Consider the following 24,709-nt stretch of genomic DNA (forward strand, 5'->3'; position numbering starts at 1 on the left):
CAGCGATGCCCAAAGGTACCCCACACAATGGTCCATTCTCTAGCCTTGTAATGAAGGGGTCAATTGCAAACGCATATAACAGAGGACTCAATGGGCACCCCTGATGGACACCCAAGCTGACCACTAAGGGTTGCCCGACCCAACCATTAACCAGAGGAAAGCTTTCAGCCCCTTTGTACAAAATCTTGAGCCAATCAATGAAACCCCCCTCCAGGCCATATCTGCCAAGAAGGAGCTATAAGGACTCATGATTAACTCTATCAAAGGCCTTAGCCTGATCCAATGTCAGCAAAAATTTACCCCAGCCAGCAGCCCTACAATGCTCCAAAGCCTCCCGGACTGCTAACACTGCTAAGAAAGTGCTTCTACCTTGAATTGAACAGTGCTGGTGGTGGGATAATAAACTGCCTGCCACTGTCGATAATCGCCAGAAAAAAATCTTTGCTAGTATCTTTCTATCGACATTAAGAAGGCTAATGGGGCACCAATTCTCAATCATCGAAGGATCTTTACCTTTTGACAGAAGGATCACTGCAGATTGCCTCATGGAGGGAGGGAGAGAACCCTCATACAAACAGCCATTAAAAACCTCCGCAAGGTAGGGAGCCAGGATCGTCTTAAAACATTTATAAGATTCAGCTGTCAACTCATCTGGCCCTGGTGTTTTCTTGATGGCCAGTTTATCAATAGCCTGGACTACCTCACCTGCAGTGATTTCATCTGTCAAATTCATCAAAGGAACATTACTTTCCAGTCGTGGTGTAGAGTCAAAAAAACACAACATCCTTGTCCGATCAAGGTTCTTTCCTCCCAGGAGATCGGCATAGTATGACCTGACAACCTCCAGGATTCCTGACCTAGACTTCGTCAGAGAGCCCATACTGTCCTTCAGGCCATTGACCGTCTTAACTGCTACTCTCTGTTTACAGTTCTGGTAAAGGTCAGGCGAATGATATTTCCCATAATCCCTCTCCTGAACCAAAGAGGCGTGCCGGTCATATTCATGTCTCCTAAGGATGAGCTTCACCTCAGAGATCGCCCCAGAATCTCCATTCGAAACAAGGCGGTCAAGTTTCCTCCACAAACACTGGTTGGTGATATACTTATCTTGCTGCTTCTTTCTTCCTATGGCCTTGAAGAGCCTAATAGTCTGCTGTTTTACAAGCTCCCACCATTCTGACTTGCTGTTGGAAAAGTCTAGGATTGTTACCTGTGCTTGAAAAAAATCCTCAAAGGATTGTCTTACTTTCTCGTCTTCCAGGAGGGCCGAATTCAATCTCCAGATACCCCTCCCCCTAGGTGGCATGTCGGAGGCATTCAAAGTCACAGATAGGATACAGTGGTCAGAAAACTCCACTGCCCGACACACAGGTGCAGAAAAAGCAGAGCCTCCCTTTAAAAAAATAAACCTATCAATCCTACTCTGACTACTACCTCGCTGAAAAGTGAACCCTGTGCTGTCTGGGCAGCGCTTAATGTGAGCATCTACCAGACCTGTTTCCCTAACTATCGCATTGAGAAAAAGGGTGTCATAGCCCGGCTTATCTCTGAAACCTCTCCTGTCTTTAGACCTAGTAATGGTGTTGAAATCACCTCCAAAGATAACCTGCCGGGCTGCAAATAGAAAAGGCTTATTCTTTGTAAAGAGGCATTTCCTGTCCTACTTCGTCTGGGGACCATAGATGTTAATCAGGTGCAAGTCCTGCCCCCTTACAGAGACGTCCAAGACCATGCATCTCCCAATCTCTACCTCAATTACCCGCCGGCACGTTACTATACCAGAAAAAAGGACTGCAACCCCGCTGTAAGGCTCGGCCGCAAGAGACCAAAATGAGCGACCACGTCTCCACTCCTTCTTTGCCAGATGTATATCGGCCAGACTATTCAGATGGGTCTCTTGTAAAAACAAAATGTCAGCATCAAACTCACTGAGCAAAAATAAGGCCATATGACGAGCGCTTACTGATCTTAAGCTGGCAACATTAATGGTTGCCACTTTTACCGGAGTGGGAACTGCCATTAGGGTAGTTGAGGCAGACATTTCTTAGCCTGACTACTCCCTCTCCCTGGAGAACCAGCACACTTTGTTGTGCCCTGGCACTCATCATCCAGAGGATGCTGAACTGAACGAGTCCCAATCATTATCATCATCATCATCATCATCATCATCATCATCATCATCATCATCTGACAGGACCTTAAACTTATTTTCCAAAGGCAAAACTTTAGGATTGAAGGGAACTGAACCCCTTTTTTCCCCGTCTTTTGCCCCTCCTCCTCCTATCCTCCAACCACTCCATATCATCCTTGGATAAACCACAACCAGCCTCCCCACACCTATCCTCCCCTTAATCCCCTCCCCCCACTCTCCCTTCCCTTATCTACTACCGGGGCAGCCTCCCCACTATTTTCCCCACTCCTCTGCACCCCATGATCTGCAATAGAAACCCTGCAGCGTCGGGGGAGGGGGACTGGCACCACACACGACGCACCAGCCTCAGCACCTCTTGCTGCCTCTGCAATTTTAGAAGACACAGAAGGATTGGACACATTCTCTGCAATTGATACCTTATGTACAGACTGGACAACATTGTCAATGACCTTTAATTTTAGCTGCACAGACCATCCCCCTGTCCATATTCCCTGATCGTCCAAAATCTTTTTTAGGGGTTTCAGGACATCCCCATACCTCCTTAACCATACAGTTAAATCCCATTGTGGTATGGATTCATTATGGACAAGAATCGTTACCATTTTAATGAGGGGCTGGTGTGAAATAAGCTTCGTGTGAGCCCTTTCCAGTCTGGCAGGCCCCTACACACTTGTTCATACTTCTCCCAAAATATGTCCAAAGACTCCGGACGGATAAAGGACAAGTCATACTCATAGGAACCTGCCAGACTGATCAGGGCGAGGATATCCGCAGGCCTAAACCCCATCTGCAGGATTTTATCCACCACTGTCCTCCTATGTGGGGGGTTTCCATCGCCTTCCCATTTTAACGGGACAATATACCTCCTTTTAAACAGGAAGGAGGATAGAACGTTGCCATGCTCCTTCCCTGCTTACTCCCCCTTCCCAGAACCTGTGGCAGCAACACCAGCATAAGTTTTTCTTCCACCACCAGCTTTTGTAGTCTTGTCCTTAGACACATTCAAACCTGCTGGCAGAGAGTCTGAATCAGATGGGATAGCAGTCTTCTGATTAGCAGAGGCAGGACCCACCCCCTCCCCCCGAACACTCAGCTTCAATCCTGGGAGCCATGACAGGCTTGGCTGCTTTCGACTCCTGAGAGTTGTGGCACTACTGCACCCAGCATCTCCTCCACCATTCACAGGAACAGCCGCTGTGCCTGGTCCAGGCAAAGTCTCTGTATTGTCCATGGACCTCTCTGCAGACTGAAGCTGACAGTTATTAGCAGATGTTATTGCTTGCTGTATATTGTCTATGGGTCTGGGCTGACTGTCTGTAGTACTACAACCCTCAGAAGGCCCATTGTCATTAAAGTTCCCACCATCCTGCACACACACTGTACCTGCACCTGCTCTCTCCATAGGTCTTTCTTCCACAGGGCTAGGAACGGTGTCCATCTTCTCCTCACCATCCTGAGAAACTGTAGCTGGACTGGTCTCCAGTTTATTGATGAAATCCAGCATGCCAGAACCTTCAACCTCCTGCTCAGATGTTCCAAATTGCTGGGGAGGGAAGGGGACAGAGACCTCCTCCATTGAGGGCTCAGCAGATGTCTGAGGTGTTGAAATGCTGGGCTCATGCTCCGGGCCCACTTTCTCACTCTCTGCTGTCTGTACCTGCATCTCCTCACTCTCCATGCAGGAAGAGGCTCCTCTTCTCATTTGGTTAAATCTTTCTTCAATCTTATATTTTTCCTTAAATGCTCCACTATTCTCCTTCAGAGAACTCACCAATTCCATCTGCTTCCGCAGAACTTGTCCCAGGTCTTTCAATTCAGGCCTAAGAATTGTCTCTTCTTACTGAAGACTTTAGCACAAATCTGCTTTTTTTTTTTAAATTCGGCTTTCAAAGTTACCAACTTCTCCTCTTCCTTCTCACTCCGCTTCAGCGTTTCCACAATCCTCCGTCTAAAGGCAGACAGATTCATCTTTCCTTGGGCCAGGCCCAGAATCTTCCACAGGCTGAGGCCTATCCAGGGGGCCCACGCCAGGGTCCTCCCCAGGATCCAGCATCTCTCCGGGGGCAGAGAAATAACTCTAGCCCCTGGTCTCTGGAAGCACAGGAGAAAGGGAACTAGCAACCTCACACCTCGCTGTCAAGGAGCGGAATGGCAGTTTCCCACCATCCCTGTGCTGAGTTCCCGGGTCTGTACACCTGCTGGCTGCTGTGGCCATTATGAGGGGTTCTATTAGCTTAAAAAAACGCTAGTGTGCATGGAGCCTCATAGATTTAACAAACGATAAATAAACATACAAGTGCATTGAAGGGAAAAGGAGAAAACCTTCACTAGTGTGCTGCAGTGATGTGAAGGTGAAACTTTATTAAAGTGGAGGTCCACCCCGAAAAAAAAAATTACATACAAATGCAACAAAAAAATAAAATAAAAAATGTTTTACTCAACACAAATGCCTGTTGCTAGGCAGATCGTCCTAATCTGCCACTTCCTTCTCCGCGGTGATCTTCAGTCTTCTGATTTCTGGGAAATTTGGGCTTCTGGGACCTGTGTGTGTCACAGAACAGAGCCGCCCATTCAGAAATCACCGGGCTACTTGCGCATGCGCAGTAGGAAACGGGCACTGCCCGTTTCCCTTAGTGAGGATGGCGGCGCAGGCACAGGATACGAGGGACAGATCGGCCGACATCGCGAGCGCCCTGAACAAGTAAGTGTCCTTATTAAAAGTCAACAGCTACAGTGTTTGTAGCTACTGACTTTAAAAAATTTTTTTTTTACGGCTGGAACACCACTTTAACTTTATTAACAAACACTGTTTCGTGCTTCTGAAACGAAGACTGCAGTAACAGACTGCAGTTGCAGCAAATAACCATCAGATGGCTCCCTACTCAATAAAATCATACGATAGACAGTACAAAGAGGCTGCAGAATATCAGCAGCATGGTGATTCAAAGAGGATGGAAAAAAGGGGAAAACAATGAAAAAAATTTTACTTGTTTATGATACATAGTGTCTTAGCAAACCAAATGACATCCTATTTGGTTCACATCTACTAACATTCATTTGAATCATAGATGCTCTCATGGGCACTTAGATCTATATATGTTCACACATGCCTTTATATAACCACCTCAATACAATGCACTTACACCGCCCCACTTACACCCCCTTCCTGCCCAGACCAATTTTCAGCTTTCAGCGCTCTCGCAGTTTGAATGACAATTACTCTGTCAGTCAACACTGTATCCATATGAAACTTACGTCCTTTTTTCCACACAAATAGAGCTTTCTTTTAGTGGTATCTAATCACTAGTGGGTTTTTAATTTTTTGTGCTATAAATAAAAAAAAAGATAATTTTGTGAAAAAATGAATTTTTCTTTGTTTCTGTCATAAAATTTTGCTAATTAGTAATTTTTCTTCATACATTTTGGCCAAAATTTATACTGCTACATATCTTTGGTAAAAATAACCCAGATTAGTGGATATTATTTGGTCTTTGTGAAAGTTAGAGAGTCTACAAACTATGGTGCCAATCGCTGAAAATTGATCACTTCTGATCAGGCCTTCAGTACATCAGGTGTATCTCATTTCTTGAGACTCTAACAAGTCAGAAAAGTACAAATACCCCCCAAATGACCCCTTTTTACAAAGTAGACATTCCAAGGTATTAAGTTAGTAGCATGGTGAGTTAGGTTATTTCTCACACACAGCATATGCATACCACAAATTACACCCCAAAATACATTCTGCTACTCTTCCTGAGTACGGGGATACCACATGTGTGAGACTTTTACACAGTCTGGCCACATACAGAGCACTAACATTGAAGTGGCACTTTCAGACATTCTACGAGCAAAAATGACGCATCTCATTTCTCAACCACCTATTACACGTTTGAAGGCCCTGGAGTACCAGGACAATGGAATTTCCCATAAAATGACCCCATTTTAGAAAGCAAACACCCCAACGTATAATCTGTGAGGCATAATGAGTCTTTTGAACGGTTCGTTTTTTCCAGAAGTTTTACGAAAATGTGGAAAAAAATGAAAATGCATTTTTTTTTTTTTTTTTTTTTTACACAAAGTTGTCAAATTATAAGATATTTCTAACACATAGCATGTATATAGCAAAAAATACACCCCAAAACACATTTTTCTACTCCTCCCGAGTATGGTGATACCACATGTGTAGGACTTTTACACACCCTGGCCACATAGAGAGGCCGAACATTGAAGTAGTACGTTCAGGCGTTCTAGGAGCATAAATGACACATCTCATTTCATTCCTACCCATCACACTTTTGAAGGTCCTGGACCTCCAGGACAGTGAAATTACCCACAAAATGACCCCATTTTGGAAAGCAAAAACCCCAACGTATATTCTATGAGGCATGGGCTGCAAATAGGTACTCGGGTACTCTGATGGGCTGCAGATAGGTAGTCTGATGGCCTGGTGACAAGTACTTGAGTACTCTGATGGCCTGGTGACAGGTTCTCTGATTGTCTGGTGACTGGTATTTGGGTACTCTGAAGGGCGGTAATAGGTACTCATATGGACTGTGATAGGTACTCGGGTACTCAGATAAACTGTGACAGGTATTTAGGTACTCAGATGTACTGTGACAGGTACTCGGGTACTCTGATGGGCTGTGACAGGTACTCGGGTACTCGGATGGGCTGTGACAGGTACTCGGGTACTCTGATGGGCTGTGACAGGTACTCGGGTACTCAGATGGACTGGGACAGGTACTCAGATGAACTGTGACAAGTACTCGGGTACTCTGATGGGCTGTGACAGGTACTCGGGTACTCTGATGGGCTGTGACTGGTACTCAGGTACTCTGATGGGCTGTGACAGGTACTCGGGTACTCAGATGTACTGTGACAGGTACTTGGGTATTCAGATGGGCTGTGACAGGTACTCGGATGGACTGTGAGTGACAGGTACTATTTATTGGGGGTGGGCAATCAGTGTGATTTGTGTGTACTGTAAGTGGTAACGAGATGTTACCGCAATCTCCTCCTCACACACGTTCGGTGTGTGAGGAGGAGAACTTGGTAACATCTCGTTACCGCGGTTTGTTTACATTTAGTGATTGGCTGTGAAAGGATCACAGCCAATCACGTCCAGCGTCAGTGACGAGCAGTGTTCCAGGGAACACGCCGCCACCAACGTGCACGCGCCATCTGTGATCGGCTGTGACTTAATCATGGCCGATCACGTGGTAAACAGCCATGCCCAATGGCTGTTCACCCCCTCGGTGGCGAGCGGTGTCTCCGTGACATGCCGCCACTGAAGGAACAGGGATGTGCGTGCATGATCACGTGCATTCCCTTTTTAAACGGCAGGACGTCATATGACGGCCTCCTGCCACAATAGGTGCGCCGCCTGCCCATCATTTGACGGCAACCAGTTAAACAAAAGTTGAAATGTCAAAAACAGAAGGAGCAGCAGACTACTTATAAAGACTTGGTCTAGGTCAGGGTTAGGAGGTTCACCAAAACCAGATGCTTGCTGCAGGTCAACTTCCTGAGCTGTCATGGTTTGTATATACAGGACTACTTCTTGGAGATGTGGGAGATGAAAACTCAACCCTAATGATGATACACATTTTTTGTTTTGTAGAATACCCATGGTACCCTGTGGTGGAAGAGATGCAGACACCCAACATATTCCATGACACACCGGTCACCCTGCAGTGTCAAATATCTGATTATTTCCCTGATGATATCACTGTGACATGGCTGAGAAAAAGCCAGAATCAGGAGAGATGTGAAGAGACTCATAACATGGTTAGAAATACAATAACCTCCAGGAAAGGAGATGATAACACATACAGCTGTACAGCCACTATAACCATCATCCCCACACTGAGTGTCCACCAGGGGGCAGAATACATCTGTAGGGTGGATCACCCCTCCCTGGAGAGACCCATCGAGAGAAGAACTAAAAGTCTTATTGTAAAGGGTGAGTGTTTGCATTATTTGCACAAATCTCACATTACACTGGCTCCCTAAAGAGGCTCTGTCACCAACAAACAATTGGGGTAAAAGCACAGAAAAAAATAATTATTTTAATCACTTAATAAACAGATAAAACAAAACAGTTGATCCTGCCATAAATCCAGAGCTGTTATGTACATTCTGCAGGCTTATATCTGAGACAAACCATTTACCACAGGGAGGGGTGCTTACAATGATCAGCTTTTAATTATTTATGTAAAAACCTTTATCCCAAAAGAAAAAAAAACAGTTTGTTGTAGCTGCTTTTGGCTTCACTTTGTTAGCGTGTCTAAATCTGCTAATACATATAACACTCCCCCCAAGTGACAATGCTGCTGTTCAAATGTGCTTCATGTGTTCCTTCATGCAGAGTGGGTGGTGCACTAATACAGGAAATGTGTTACTGTTCAGATCACTGGTGAAAACTGATAAAAAATAAAAAAAAAAGCCTAAAGAAGAAGACGAATGCAGCCACCACATCTAAGGCTGTGTAAGCTGCAATATATTACTTTTTGTTTTGGGGTTCAATGATACTTAAAAGCGGAGTTCCACCCAAAAATTGAACATCTACTTTTCTGGTTACACCAACCCCCCCTCCTCCAGTGTCACATTTGGCACCTTTCAGGGGGGAGGAGGTGTAGATATCTGTCTAATACAGGTATTTGCTCCCACTTTCGGCATTAGAACACCGCAGATTCCGTGGAGATCTGCGCCATGTTTGGCCCCTCCTCCTCCCTCTCGTTGTTTTCTGGGAGACACACATGTCCCAGAAAACATCAGGGACCAGTCAGGACGCGCAGAGCAACTCGCGCATGCACAGTAGGGAACCAGGCTGTGAAGCTGCAAGGCTTTACTTGCTGATTCCCTTACTGAAGGTGGCGGCACTTCCACCCAGGAGCCGAGGGACGGATCGGCTTCGGGTGAGGACATCCCGGGCACCCAGGACAGGTAAGTGTCCTAAAAATAAGTCAGCAGCTGCAGTATTTGTAGCTGCTGACTTTTAATCAATTTATTTTTTTCCACAAAACTCTGCTTTAAGATTTAGTTTGATGCTTAAAATGCCCCAATCTTTCCTCAATCATGTGCCAATCAACATAAGGATTATGAAGTGACCAATTTTTCACTTGCAAGTGCCAGTGCTAAATACAAACAACCTACTAAATAAAGTGCTGAGTAGGGATGAGCTCAGGCGTGTTCACATGGAACACATGCAGAGCCCGCCAGGAAGTTGGCGCAGCGCTGCGCTAATCACAGGCAGTGAAACATTGCCCCGATGTGGGGCTGCAGAGTTCGGGCAATGTCTCACTGCCTGTGATTAGCGCAGAGCTGCGCCAACTTCCTGGCGGGCTCTGCATGTGTTCCATGCGAACACGCCTGAGCTCACCCCTAGTGCTGAGTACTGGCTAGTTCATATACCATAGGGCGTAGGCTATAGTCAGGCAGTGACCTCAAAGGTTTGAGTGCTTTTTTCTACAAAAAGGGAGTGTTGTCACCTTAGAACAGGAAGTGTGTTACTGGCAGGATCACCATTGGAAGATCAAAGGGAAAAAGCCTAAAACAACATTTTTTGTTCCTGGGATTAGATGATCTTTAATGTGCTGTTTGTGTATTCCAGCGAAACCCCAGATGGAGAAGCCCATAGAGATCACTATGGGGGATTCCTCTCGTGTTCTCTTCACCCTCAATCTACAGAAGTTTTACCCAGAAAATATTGAAATAAAATGGACATATGAATATAAAGATAAAAAGTCTGACATTCCATGGAAAAACAACCTTCAAAAATACAAAGATCTTACTTATAGTGTCACCAGTGTTGGCCACATTCATATGTATATGTTTGATGATCTACAGACCAAAGTCTCTGTAACATGGAAACACGAATCTATGGATGAACCGGAGACCAGAACACTGACTATAAGAGGTAAGTGAGAGGATGTATTAAATACCATAAATATTTTAATTCAATATATACAATTCAGTATACAGCTATTGTATTTCTAAACAATAAAACCAAATGTGTGAAAGACGTTTTTATTTGAAAGGATAACTTTCCTGGAAAAAATAGAGCAAATAAGAAAAAACTTATAACATACAATTTCTGTACAAGTATAATATAATGTTATTAAAACGATCTTTCCTTTCCAGTCTGCAAATGTCTAAAAAAATGCAATAAGACAACCTGGAGGAGTTCTGTACACAGATGTGCAGAACATAGGGTTGCCACTTGTCCATTTTTCACCCGGACAGTCCGGTTTTTCAATCATCTGTCTGGATTTCAACCTATCAGAAACCTAGACACATTATTCTATTATTCTACATGGAGCAGGGGCGGAGTCAGGGGCGTGCTTCCTCTCCTGTGTCCCATCAGCAACCTGTAAATAGCAAAAGATTTCTGGAGTCTGTGGAGCTTCTTTGTATTTTCACTCACTGCCTCTAGGGGGTCCCCTGAGCACTCCTCCTTGTGTCTGGAGGCTGTACTCACTGAAGAAAGAGGGACACCGCACCCCCCAGGTGCTCGGCTCAAGCACGCCCCCTCAGTCTCGTCTTAGCCACGCCCAATCAGTCTCGACTCAGCCACGACTCCTCAGTCTCGGCTCAGCCATGCCCCTTCCCCGTGTGCTGCAGAGAATGACCCGAGTCTGCATGGAAGTCCAGCATGTCTGTTTCAATGTGTTGTTATGCAAATGCCTAATGTGCGGGGGGGGGGGGGGGAGGTTGCATGGAAATGGCTGGGGATCTGTATTGTTATGGTGTCTGCATAGTAGGGTTGCCACTTTTTCTTCGAGCCAAAACTGAACACTTTAACGGCGCACAGTAATTTTTATTTTTTTTATTATACACTATAAGATTGTAACAGACCTGGGGCACCTTTGGGTGCTCCTAACAGAATATTGCTGCAGTACACATAGTGCCCCCTCACCCTCCTATCAGGCCCTGTTTTGAGCCACATTCCTGTATGAATATTGTGTCCGGATTTTAGGCGGACTGAAACCCGGACACATGATTCAAACCCGGACTGTCTGGGTAAATCCCGGACAGGTGGCAACCCTACTGCATAGCTGTAGTTTTGTGACATTATTGTGGTGATATATTCCCCTTCTGTATACAGACTCCATAATGCTACAGCCTCTTTGCCCCCATCAATGTGGTCAGCTTTGAATTGAAGATTGCAGGGAGAGGAGGGTCTGACACCAACAATGGGATTTACTTTAGTTACAGCAATTACGTTTTTGTTTTTTTTTAGTTACTGATGGCAAAGGTAGGACATATTTTACTCTGACAGCAGCCACTGGGCTTACTGTAGGTGCAAACCAACTGCAATGGCCAACCAACTGTAATGCAAGTGTTTCAAGCTCACAGGTCAGGACTTGGTGGCAAGGTGATCATACACTACACAATCTTCTTGTACAATCAGCCTTTGATCTGCCAATAATTATATAGTGTAAGGGCATGCATATTTTATTGTACAATCAAATTGTGTAGTGTATGGCCACCTTAAAGAGGAAGTAAACCCTGATGGGTTTTACTTCTTCTTTATCTCCCTGCAAAGGTAAAGCATAATGGTCTACTGTGCATGGCATAGTAGTCCATTATGTGTCACTTACCTGACACAGGAGCCAGCGAAGTCACCGCTGTCCCCTGTAGTCCGGAGCATCCATCTTCTTCCGGGTATCGCTGCTCCAGCCACTCACAGCGCTGGAGCAGCGATGACGTCACTCCCACGCAAGCGCACGGGAGCCGCCACTAACAGCATATCGCTCTTAGCAGCGGCATGCTCAGTGCGGCTGCACGCGGTGCCTGTCTTTTTGTAAATATCTCCTAAACCTACATGGTTTAGGAGATATTTCTTGTACCTACAGGTAAGCCTTAATCTAGGCTTACCTGTAGGTCAATTTGTCTGTAAGGGTTTACAACCACTTTAAGCCCCTGTCAGGGAGAAGCACATTGAAGGAGTAGGAGAGGGTCTGTTCCTACATTCTGGCTTTGTGAGTTTGCACTACTTGCAAAAAAGCTTGTTGAATACTAAAGCAGACTTTCAGCTTAAATGTCATGTTATGTTGCCTCTCCCCCCCCCCCCCTTCTCTTATAAATAATACAAATTAGCTTTTGGGGTGCAGAAAAGTATATGTTGCTTTGTGTTTTTTAAATTATAGTTTGCCCCAAAGTTTTTGTGTATCTTAAAGTGGAACAAAAGTTCTGTCATTGCATGCATTGGAGGTTTTTTTTTATTCCAGAAGAGCCATGCAATTTCTCTTCTACAATAAAATACACCTACCTGCTTGCTCACAGCAATCCATGGCATGTAAGCTGAGCTGCGCATGCACAGCTCAGCTTACAGCAGTCGGCCTGATCGTGTGCGCCAGGATGACCAGCTTTTGTGCATGAAGAAATGCAAAAATGATTCTGCGGAGTCTGTGAGACTCTCACATGTGGCACAGCAATCAAAGCATATTTTATGGTTAAAAGAAAGCTTTTGTTTTACTTAACCATGTCCCATTCAGCCTCCTGCTGTCAATTTGGCTGCGCCTAGGGTGCCCACGTGTCCCGCATTGCAATAAGCAGGTCTGTCCTGGGTCCTGGGCACCTTCATTTCAGGACAATACAGTGTCCTGGAATGAAATTGACAGAGCGAGCAAACTCCACAATAGCGCTGGCGCTCCCTCCGCCTCTAGCTCCACCTGAGACTCTGGCCACTGGTTGCTAGAGCCACCTGGCGGCTACCAACCAATGACCTCACAGCCACGACTCTGCCAGCATACAAAGCAGAGGAGAAGTTAGCTTTCTCCTCCTCCGCGCCGCATGAAGTAATGCAAAAATTATTGTGCGGAGTCTGTAAAACTCTTATGCCACGTACACATGATCGGAATTTCCGGCCGACTTGGTTCGGCTGACCAGAATTCATCAGACAATTCGATCGTGTGTGGGCTCCAGCGGACTTTTTTTCTCCCAAAAGTCAGATGGACCTAGAAATAAAACATGTTTCAAATCTATCTGATGGACTCAAGTCCGAAGGACTAAAAATCGGGAAAACAGTTTGTCTGTATGCTGGTCCGACGGACCAAATACGACGCAAGGGCAGCTATTGGCTACTGGCTATTGAACTTCATTGTTTGGTCTTACATCATCATGTTCAAAACGAACGGACTTTCGAACGGACTTAGTCCGGTCGTGTGTGGCCAAATCCGTTCGTTCAGAAAGTCCGTCGGGAAGACCATCGGACCTAGTCCTTCGAAAAGTCTGGTCGTGTGTACGCGGCATTAGAAAGATTTCGCTATGTAGTAAAATGGACTGGTAGTAAAGGCAGAAAATAACAGAAAGGGTAGTGGGGCTGCACCCACCTCTTCTCCTGCTCAGCGATCCAGTGATCCAGTAGCAATGTGAAGAGCAGTGACTGAAAACCACTACTCTCCATACTGAAGATGAACTGAACTGGCCTAGAACTAGGGTTGCCACCTGTCACCCGAACAGTTTGGGTTTTGAATCATGTGTCCAAGTTTCAGTCTGCCTAAAACCCAGACACAAAATTCAGACAGGAATGTGGCTTGGAAAAGAGGCTTATAGAAGGGTGAGTGGGCACTATGAGTGCCACATTACTATTCTCTTTGGGGTGCCCTAAGATCTCCTAGGTCTGTTGCAATCTTATAATGTATAGAAAAAAAAAAAAAGGTGCTGCTTCTTATTATTCCTTTCAAATCTGAATTTGCTTAAGACCCCTTTCTCTCCGGGGCCACGGCCCTGTTCACTCGTTTTAGTGGCACTTTACCACTGTTTAACCGCTGTTTAAGCAGGGCTTTTGTGCCACGCTCTGCCACTAGTGGGGTGCTTTTAACCCCAAAAAAGGGGCTAAAAAATACTGTTTTGTGATGCTTTCAAAGCGCCCCGAAGATGCTACTTGGATGACATTTTTTTCCCATCCTGCAAACACACCGCCCAGTGTGAAAAGTCACACTGGAATGAATGGGAGGTGATTTTCAGGCACTTAGCAGTGGTTAATTCCAGCACTAAAGAGCCTGAAAACCGCCCCAGTGTGAAATTGGTCTTAAGCTAAACTCTGGGAGAAAATTACCCTTGCAGTGAGACTCTCCCACCATTACAAGGGTTAAATGCTCATTTTGTTGAGAGAGAGAGAAGAGAAAAAGCAACTATACATACTTTTAGTTGCTTTTTCTCTTCTCTCTCTCTCAACAAAATGAGCATTTAACCCTTGTAATGGTGGGAGAGTCTCACTGCAAGGGTAATTTTCTCCCAGAGTTTAGCTTAAGACCAATTTCACACTGGGGCGGTTTTCAGGCTCTTTAGTGCTGGAATTAACCACTGCTAAGTGCCTGAAAATCACCTCCCATTCATTCCAGTGTGACTTTTCACACTGGGCGGTGTGTTTGCAGGATGGGAAAAAAATGTCATCCCTCACTTCCCCGATAGCTGGTGCTCTTCTCCACTCACCTATGCTCTAGTTTGTAGGTGGGTCTTTTATGTTCTCATGTGGTGACATCATAGTGTGTGCATAGTAAGTTTGTATGTAGTACTACCTGTTTTCACATTCTTTACAGTAGCATTGAAAAAAGTTCCTACAGGACTGAAGTGATCCGACCTGAACATTATTTTGCATTAACTGCATCTTTGCATTTTAGAGAATCCAACCCCTTGTGAAGTATGAACTGACTTGTCGGTCTTTGTGTTGCAGATCTGCCCTGGTGTCTACAAGTTGGAGACATCATAATGCCCAACCTGGAAGAAGATAAAGAGGCCTGTCTGACCTGTGATATCTCCGGATATTTCCCAGATCATCTGAAAGTGAACTGGTTTAAAAAGGAACCCGGAATAGACTCGCCACATCCCATTGTAACAGAGCTTCATAAAGATGCCTACAAAGTCTCTGATCAGAAAACAAAAGAGTTGAAAGATAAGACCTTCTCCAATAAATCATCTCTGACATTCACCCCATCACTCTTCAGAGACCAGAGGGCCGAGTTCATCTGTAGAGTGGAACATCCCAGCCTGGAGATTCCCATAGAGAGAAGAACGGGTCCTATAAGGATAGGTACACTTCTCCATAATAAGATTGTCAAAACATAACCATCAAGTGAATTTTTTTTATTTACACTGCATTCACACATTTGTGTGTTTTATTGTGCACTATTTTTTTCAATCAAGTATTTTTATTTAATTTTCAAATTTACAAAAAAAAAAACACTCTACTCCTTGCCTTTCCCCCCATCACTGCTTCTCCCTTATCCCCGACCCTTTCCTGCTTTCCTTCTATTACTTATATATATAGCAGACTACAGTACTACTTAGGTTGGTTTCTACCAGCTACTGTATACCCCTCCTTAAATGTTTATGTCAATTGATGATAATCATTACCTATTTTACATCACTTCATTTCTTTTATCAATAAAGAATTTTTGAAATGGGAAAAAAAAAACAAAAAAACAAAACTCCAAAACACACAAATCATTCCCACAAAACAACCCCACCCAAAAAAAAAAAAATGATGCCTTGCGGTTGAATTTTGCTGTAAACCTTTTTATCACATCAAATGAAATTTAACAATTACATTTTTCTTACATGAGATTAACAATATAAAGCCAATCATTATATTCAATATAATTAAGTTACTACCCCCTAGAAACATATACAGTATATACATTTACAGTTATCCTCCACCATGAATCTTCTCATTACTAACTTTCTTCACCGTCATTGTTTTGCTCAACTATTGACTCGGATAAGTTGGAGACAAACCACCAGGAACAAATTTTCAAAAATATATTAGGGCTTCTCCTATGTTTATGTGCCAATTCCTCCCGTTTTATATTAAGATGAATTGCTTCGGACCATTGAGCTATTGTTGGCCGAGAATTTGATATCCATTTTTTGTAGTGTATGTTTACGGACTATATACATTGATCTTAGTCAGGAGAACGTCTTCCGACATAATCCAGGGGTCTTAGGGGTGTACTCACTTTTGTTGCCAGCGGTTTAGACATTAATGGCTGTGTGTTGAGTTATTTTGAAGGGACAGAAAATTTACACTGTTATACAAGCTGTACACTCACTACTTTACATTGTAGACAAAATGTCATTTCTTCAGTGTTGTCACATGAAAAGATATATTAAAATATTTACAAACACACGAGGGGTGTACTCACTTTTCTAAGATACTGCTCTTTCCCACATATGTGTCCTGCTCCACACAATGCCTCATAGACCACTACTTGTTACTTTCTTCCATTTTCAGCCTCTCTCACATGTACTGCAGGTTATCCCTTTCAAGTCCAGAGTACCCATAGTCACGGTTGAAGGCTTCTCCACACCCAAGACTTCTCAAAGTCTCTGAATTCCGGGACCCATTTGACGACTTGGCAATCCTGGGAAAACTGCAAATTTAGTGGATTGCCCCAGAACCCTGCATTGGTGAGAATCCCTGAGTACCAGTTTTACATGCATGCATGCTTTGTCAAGTGCTTCATGCACACATACATGCAAAACCGGTGTTCTGACACAAAGTGTCCGCCTATTGAATAGTGTCCGGCCCGTACTGTACAGGCGCAGTGCTTGCGCAGTACGGAGGACAAGGACACTCTGAAAGTCTCAGAGGAATAACAGCGCCTGTGCACTGAGTCCAGGTTGAAGCTCCACAATCCAAATGGACATATGGTTTCTCATAGTAACAGGGCCCCTCGCAGGCTTGCTTCGCTCGCCACGCTTCGGGCACAGCCTCACTTCGCTAGGCTCTTTTTTACTCTAACTCTATGTCCACTTGGATTGTGGGGCCTGAACCTGGACTCAGTGTGAAGGCGCCGTTTATCTTCGGAGATGTTCGGCTTCTCCTTGTCCCCCGTACTACGCAAGCGCAGTACAGAGCGGACACTATGTGATGGGTGACACTATCTGATCGCACACCGGCAGTCACGGCAACAAAGACACCCACATTGGCTGGTTCCTTCTCTGATACCTCAGTTCCAGCTTGCCTTCGGTGACGCCCCCCTCTCTCGCCGCTCACCACTGAGTTTCTCCTCTGGACACAGTCAGCTGCTTGGCTCTATTCACATCGCCAGTGTTAATGACACCATCTTCCCATGCTGGCGGGTCTGGCTCTACATACTACACACTGCAGCTGGCATGTCCTTGTGGCTTTCCATGGTCGGTGTCCCTTGTTTGGTTGTCCTGGTTGGCCCTAGTGATCCATCAGTGCCTGAGCCAGCCTTACAGCCTTGTGGTAACATAGTCATTCAGATTTAATCTTTAGAATTAATTGCCAGCAACCTTTTTGAGTATACATATGGTTCATTGCAGCCATTACCCATCAATTTCAGCTCAGTTCCCGAGCGCTGTAAACCCGTTTTGTCTTCCCAGAAGAGTTGAAGCTGTTATAGCTGTAAAGGGTGGGCCAACTTAATATTGAACCCTACAGACTAAGACTGGGGTGCCATTAAAGTTCATGTGTGTAAAGGCTGGTGTCCCAATACTTTTGACAATATAGTGTATACAGTACCTTGAAATGTTCCACATTTTGTCATGTTACAACCAAAACCGTAAACGTCTTTTATTGGGATTTTATGTGATAGACCAACACAAAGTGGCACATATTTGTCAAATGGAAGGAAAATGATAAATGGTTTTCAATTTTTTTTACAAATATGTGAAAAGTGGAAAAGTGTGGCGTACATTTGTATTCAGCCCCTTTACTCTGATACCCCTAACTAGAATCTAGTGGAATCAACTGCCTTCAGAAGTCCCCTAATTAGTAAATAGAGTCCACCTGTGTGTCATTTCATCTCAATGTAAATACAGCTGTCCTGTGAAGCCCTCAGAGGTTTGTTAGAGAACCTTAAATCGGTTCTATACCCGCAAAAAAACTAAAAAACAAAAAACTCTGCAAAGGCACAGCATACTAGCTCATTATGAAATACTTACCTTACTGTAGATCAATGCGCTGGCATTGTGTCCCAGACACCCCTGAGGGAGCTGACATTTTCCCCATGGCGTGTCTTCCAGGTTCATGGCTCTGGCGCTGTGAGTGGCATGCGCGCGGGAGTCTCATTTCCGGCAAGGCGTTCTGATTTTCCGGCAACATCCGCCGGACCTTCAGAGCCCATGCACACGTTTAGGAGTTATTCATTTTACCTGCAGGTAAGCTTACCTGTAGGTAAAAATCACAAAGCGGGTATACAACTAGTTTAATGAACAAACAGCATCATGAAGGCCAAGGAACACACCAGACAGGTCAGGGATAAAGTTGTGGAGAAGTATAAAGCAGGGTTAGGTTATAAATGATTTCCCAAGCTTTGAACATCTCACGGAGCTCTGTACAATCCATCATCTGAAAATGGAAACTGGATCATAGAAATGCCTACGATCATTCGGAGACCGGGCGCGATGGTATGACATCATGCCCAGCCCTGCATTGGAAAAAATGGCACCGCCTCGGCTGGAAAGCCAAGATCGCTTTTTCTATTCTTTTCTTATTTCAGTCTTCCCAGCCTAGAGGTGAATTGTGGGGACTTATTGACCCCATATCTCACTGTAAAGAGGACCTGGCATGCATTATTCCTATTACAGTGTCAAACTAGAAAAATAAATGTAAAATTTACAAAAAATAAATAAAATTTAAAGCGCCCCTGTCCCCATGTGCTCCTGCACAGAAGCAACCGCCTACCTAAGTCGTGCCCGCATATGAAAACAGTGTTTAAACCACACATGTGAGATATTTTCCTGAATGTCAGAGCAAGAGAAATAATTGTAGCCCAAGACCTTCTCTGTAACTCAAAACATGTAACCAGAAAAAACATTTAAAGCGTCGCCTATGGCTATTTTTACGTACTGAAGTTTGGCGCCATTAACCACCTCAATACAGTGCACTTACACCCCCTTCCTGCCCAGACCAATTTTCAGCTTTCAGCGCTCTCACAGTTTGAAGGACAATTACTCAGTCATCCAACACTGTACCCATATGAAACTTGCTTCCTTTTTTCCACACAAATAGAGCTTTCTTTTGGTGGTATTTAATCACTAGTGGGATTTTTATTTTTTGTGCTATAAATAAAAAAAGACGTGAAAAAAATGCTTTTTTCTTTGTTTCTGTCATAAAATTTTGCTAATTTTTCTTCATAAATTTTGGCCAAAATTTATACTGCTACATATCTTTGGTAAAAATAACCCACATTAGTGTATATTATTTGGTCTTTGTGAAAGTTATAGAGTCTACAAACTATGGTGCCAATCACTGAAAATTGATCACTTCTGATCAGGCCTTCAGTACATCAGGTGTATCTCATTTCTTGAGACACTAACAAGTCAGGAAAGTACAAATACCCCCCAAATGACCCCTTTTTACAAAGTAGACATTCAAAGGTATTAAGTAGCATGGTGATTTTTTTAAGTTGTATTTTTTTCCCCACAATCCTTTGCAAAATTAAGATTTTCTTTTACAAAATTTTCATATTATCAGGTTATTTCTCACACACACAGCATATGCATACAACAAATTACACCCCAAAATGAATTCTTCTACTCTTCCTGAGTATGGCGATACCACATGTGTGAGACTTTTACACAGCCTGACCACATACAGAGGCCCAACATTGAAGTGGCACTTTCAGAGGTTCTACGAGCAAAAATGACGCATCTCATTTCTCAACCACCTATTACACTTTTGAAGGCCCTGGAGCACCAGGATAATGGAATTAACCACAAAATTACCCCATGAGTATGAGTCTTTTGAACTGTTCATTTTTTTCCAGAAGTTTTTGGAAAACGTGGAAATAATATGAAAACGCATTTTTTTTTACACAAAGTTGTCCATTTCTAAGATATTTCTACACATAGCATGTATATAGCAAAAATGACACCCCAAAACACATTCTGCTACTCTTCCTCAGTATGGTGATACCACATGTGAGACTTTTATACAGCCTGGCCACATACAGAGGCCCAACATTGAAGTAGTACCTTCTGCCTTTCTAGGAGCATAAATGACACATCTCATTTCATTCCTACCCATCACAATTTTGAAGGTCTTTGAGCACCAGGACAATGGAATTACCCACAAAATGACCCCATTTTGGAAAGCAAACACCCCAACGTATATTCTATGAGGCATTGGCTGCAGATAGGTACTCGGGTACTCTGATGGGCTGGAAATAGGTACTCAGGTACTCTGATAGGCTGGAGACAGGTACTCGGTTAACTTGATGAGCTGTAGACAGGTACTCAAGTACTCTGATGGCCTGGTGACAGGTACTCTGGTACTCTGATGGCCTGGTGACTAGTACTCGGGTACTCTGATGGCCTGGTGACAGGTACTCGGGTACTCTGATGAACTGTGACAGGTACTTTGATGGGTGGTGACAGGTCCTCTTATTAGTGGGGGGCAATCAGTGTGTGTTGGTGTACACTGTAGGCATTAACTAGATGTTACCGCAATCTCCTTCTCACACACGATGTGTGTTTGAGGAGGAGAACCCGGTAACATCCCGTTACCGCGGTTTGTTGACATTTAGTGATCTACTTTAAAAGGATCACAGTCGATCATGTGGTTAACAGCCACCGGCCAATGGCTGTTTACCACCATCAGTGACGAGCAGTGTTTCCAGGAACACGCCGCTACCGACACGCACACGCATTGCGCTGTGCTAAGTGGGTCAGTACCACCTGTGATCGGCTGTGACTTAATCGTGGCCAATCACGTGGTAAACAGCCATGCCCAGTGGCTGTTCACCCCTATCAGCAATGTGCGCTGTCTCGGTGACACGCTCCAACACACAGACAGTACAGGGCTGCGCACACACTATCATGCGCATGCCCTGTTTAAATGGGCTCACGTCATATGACATCTGCCCAGAACAAGAGCCTTACTGTCCTGCCGTCATATGACGGTGGGCGATAGGCTAGTGGTTAAACAAGTGCTTGGAATTTTGAAGCGTGACATGTTAGGTATTCATTTACTCAGCATAACATCTTTCACATTATGAATGAATATGAATATGCAAAATTTGGGCTAACTTTACTGTTTTCTTTTTAATGCAAAAAGAAAGTGTTTGAAAAATTGCTGCACAATTACAAGATAAAAAGTAGCAACGACCGTCATTTTATTCTCTAGGGTCTCTGCTAAAAAACCATATATAATGTATGGGGGTTCTATGTAATTTTCTAGAAAAAAAAAATATTTTTATACGTAGGAGAGTAATGTCGGATTTGGCCTGGTAGGCAAGTGGTTAACGAATTTGTCCGAATATTCGGAAATTAGAATTGGAGGCTCCAAACAGCTAAAGGGGAGATATTTGACAGGTAAGGATGCAGGAGGAATGTATATCCTTATAAATAAGCACTATATGGAAGTAATTTAGAAATGATGAGAATGGGTTTACATCCATTATAAATTATAGCTATTGGAATTTCCTTTTATATTTGGCTGTTAGTGAACATAATGAATACAAATTTATCTGAAATTACAAATTATCCAAAATAACAAATGCCGCATCTACACAAATAGAACGTAACAAATTACTTTTTATTATTATTATTTATTATCAATTTGTTCCGTTCCATTTATTTAGATGAGGCATTCGTTATTTTGGATAATTCTTAACTTCTGATAAATTCGTATTCGGTACATTCACTAACAGCCAAATTTGAAAGGAAATTCCAATACCAATAGACTTTCAGCAGAGTTCCGTTGGACTTTCCGAACGGCCACAGATTAAGTCCAACGAAAGTCTGTTAGTTTTGGACGTGATGATGTAAACGGGACTAAAAAAGGAAGTTCAATAGGCAGTAGCCAATAGCTTCCCTTGCGTCGTATTTGGTCCAGCACACAAATCAATGGTTTTCCCGATTTGAGTCCGCCAAAATTGAGCCTGTTGGATAGATGTGAAGGCCCACTGGATTTTTCTAGGTCCGTCTGATTTTTTTCCTGAAAAATGAACGGATTAGCCCACACAGGATCGGATTGTCCGACGGACTAATCCCGCCGGACCTAGTCTGCTAAAAAGTCCGGTCTTGTGTAGGCGGCATTAGAGTCTGCAAAAGACTTGAGACTGGGCCAGAGGTTCACCTTCCAGCGGGACAATGACCCGAAACATACAGCCAGAGCTACAATGGAATGGTTTAGGTCAAAGAATATTCATGTGTTAGAACGGCCCAGTCAAAGTCCAGACCTAAATCCAATTGAGAATCTGTGGCAAGACTTGAAAATTGCTGATCACAGACGCCCTCCATCCAATCTGACAGAGCTTGAGATATTTTGCAAAAGGCAAATATTTCACTCTCTAGATGTGCAAAGCTGGTAGAGACATCCCCAAAAAGACTTGCAGCTGTAACAGCAGAGAAAGGGGGTTCTACAAAGTATTGACTCCGGGGGGCGCCATACAAATGTACCCCCCACACTTTTCACATATTTATTTGTAAAAAATGTTGAAAACCATTTATCGTTTTCTTTCCACTTCACAATTATATGCCACTTTGTGTTGGTCTACCACATAAAATCCCAATAAATTACATTTATGTTGTTGGTTGTAACATGACAAAATGTGGAAAATTTCAAGGGGTATAAATACTTTTTCAAGGCACTGTATACCAATCAGCCATAACATTATGACCACTGACAGGCAAAGTGAATAACATTGATTATCTGGTTATAATGCCTTCTGAAAGTGGGTGGGGTATATTAGTCAACAAGAAAACATGTTGTCCCTGAAGTTAATGTGTTGAAAACAGAAAAAATGTGGAAAAACAAGTGGAACGGCAGGTACTGGAGTATGACTGTGTGCTATTAGACCCACTTCTCATTTGGGACAGATTGTCCGGTGGGTGTCAGTGTACACGGAGGAGGCTTTGTGGTCACCGGAGGAGCACAGTGTGCAGCACCGTATTATTGCAAGGAGAGTGAGGAGCACATTTGTTCACCATGTTTGGATAAAGCTGAACACTGAAAGTGGACCATTGCATGTAGAAATTGCAAAGATTGGAAGGACACATTCACACATATATTTTCTATTTGTTTAGTGTTTTACATATATATAATTGAATCATTGTGGTACCTAATGCTTTCCACTTATACATACATATTACACAAGCTTTGGGGTAGGGGTAAGTATATCGTTTTACCATACACAGAATTGGTAGTCTTTGGCGCAGTGATTTATAATATTTGATCTTCCGGTACATGTTTGGTTCACATTCTCACAGAAATATCTAAATCAGACACCACGGCTACAATTAATGTATTGTATACTTTGTAGCCGTGCATTGTCTATAACAGACACTTATACTCTAAAATACATTGTGACTTACACATGTCTTCTAAATACCTTTTGTTTTCAGGTCTGTCCCATCCACAAGTCGGAGAGATCAAATTCCCCAAACTGGAAGAAGATAAAGAGGCCACTCTGACCTGTGATATCTCCGGATATTTCCCAGATTACATGATAGTGAGCTGGTATAGGGAGTTGCCTGGGAAAGACGAACAACCCATCATAGCACCCAATGGTGACTTCCAAATTTGTACCAAGCAGAAGAAAGATAAGATCTGTCAATCATCACTGACATTCACCACATCGTTCAGCAGAGACTGGGGGGCAGAATTCATCTGTAGAGTGATATATCCCGGCCCGGAGAAACCCATAGAGACAAGAACAGGTCCTATAAGAATAGGTACACTTTATCATAATAAGACTGTCAACACATAACTGTTTAGTACAGTGTTCCTCAACTCCAGTCCGCAAGGCTCCCCAACAGGTCATATTTTCAGGATTTCCCTCAGATGAAACGGCTCTGGTAATTACTAAGGCAGTGAAACTGATCAAATCACCTGTGCAAAATAACGGAGAGCCTGAAAACATGACCTGTTGGGGTGCCATGAGGACTGGAGTTGAGAAACACTGGTTTAGTGACTTTTTACATTGAGGTGGCACCCACACCTTTATGTGTGTTATTGTGCAGTGCAGTTTAATGCTCATTATCATGCATAGGAACACATGGAACTGCATTTCATATTATATGCTTTCCCATATATTTTTAGTTACTCCCCAAAATGCATGCAAGACTAAAGCCATACCAGTCTATAGGCACAGAGCAAAGTAATGTATGTAATAAAGAAGGCATGCCTTGCAGTGCATTGTAAAAAATGTAGCAGGTATAATATGTATATGTATATGTATATGTGTGTATATATATATATATATATATATATATATATATATATATATATATATATATAATTATATACAGTGAGGGGGGAAAAACTATTTGATCTCCTGCTGATTTTGTACATTTGCCCACTGACAAAGAAATGATCAGTCTTTAATTTTACTGATATTTTATCAGTGAGAGACAGAACAACAACAAAAATATCCAGAAAAACACATTTCAAAAAAGTTATAAATTGATTTGCATTTTAACCACTTAAGGACCACCTCACGCCAATGTACGTCGGCAGAATGGCACGGCTGGGCACGTACCTGTACGTTGCTCTTTAAGTGCCCAGCCGGGAGTCGGGAGCGCACTGCCGGCGGCACGCTCCCAACCCAGTCCTGAGCTCTGTGACTGTGGCTGCGG

At 43.5% G+C, this 24,709-nt stretch overlaps 2 protein-coding genes across 2 annotated transcripts in view; both read left to right on the forward strand.

The window, feature by feature from the left end:
• LOC143923711 (uncharacterized) overlaps positions 1-24,709 on the forward strand; it is a 512,582-nt gene that overhangs the window by 396,485 nt on the left and 91,388 nt on the right. The gene's annotated exons all lie outside the window — the stretch shown is intronic.
• Positions 1-24,709, forward strand: part of LOC143925175 (uncharacterized) — a 43,885-nt gene that overhangs the window by 10,883 nt on the left and 8,293 nt on the right. Inside the window, exons 3-6 of the mRNA XM_077449786.1 lie at positions 7,773-8,114; positions 9,765-10,070; positions 14,835-15,191; positions 23,477-23,806. Of these exons, the coding sequence (XP_077305912.1) occupies positions 7,773-8,114; positions 9,765-10,070; positions 14,835-15,191; positions 23,477-23,806 (1,335 nt within the window). The remainder of the gene's footprint in view (positions 1-7,772; positions 8,115-9,764; positions 10,071-14,834; positions 15,192-23,476; positions 23,807-24,709) is intronic.

This window comes from Lithobates pipiens, unplaced genomic scaffold (assembly GCF_037356315.1).
Source record: "Lithobates pipiens isolate NorthernLeopardFrog02 unplaced genomic scaffold, aLitPip1_a1.2 Scaffold_22, whole genome shotgun sequence".
Classification (NCBI taxonomy): Eukaryota; Metazoa; Chordata; class Amphibia; order Anura; family Ranidae; genus Lithobates; species Lithobates pipiens.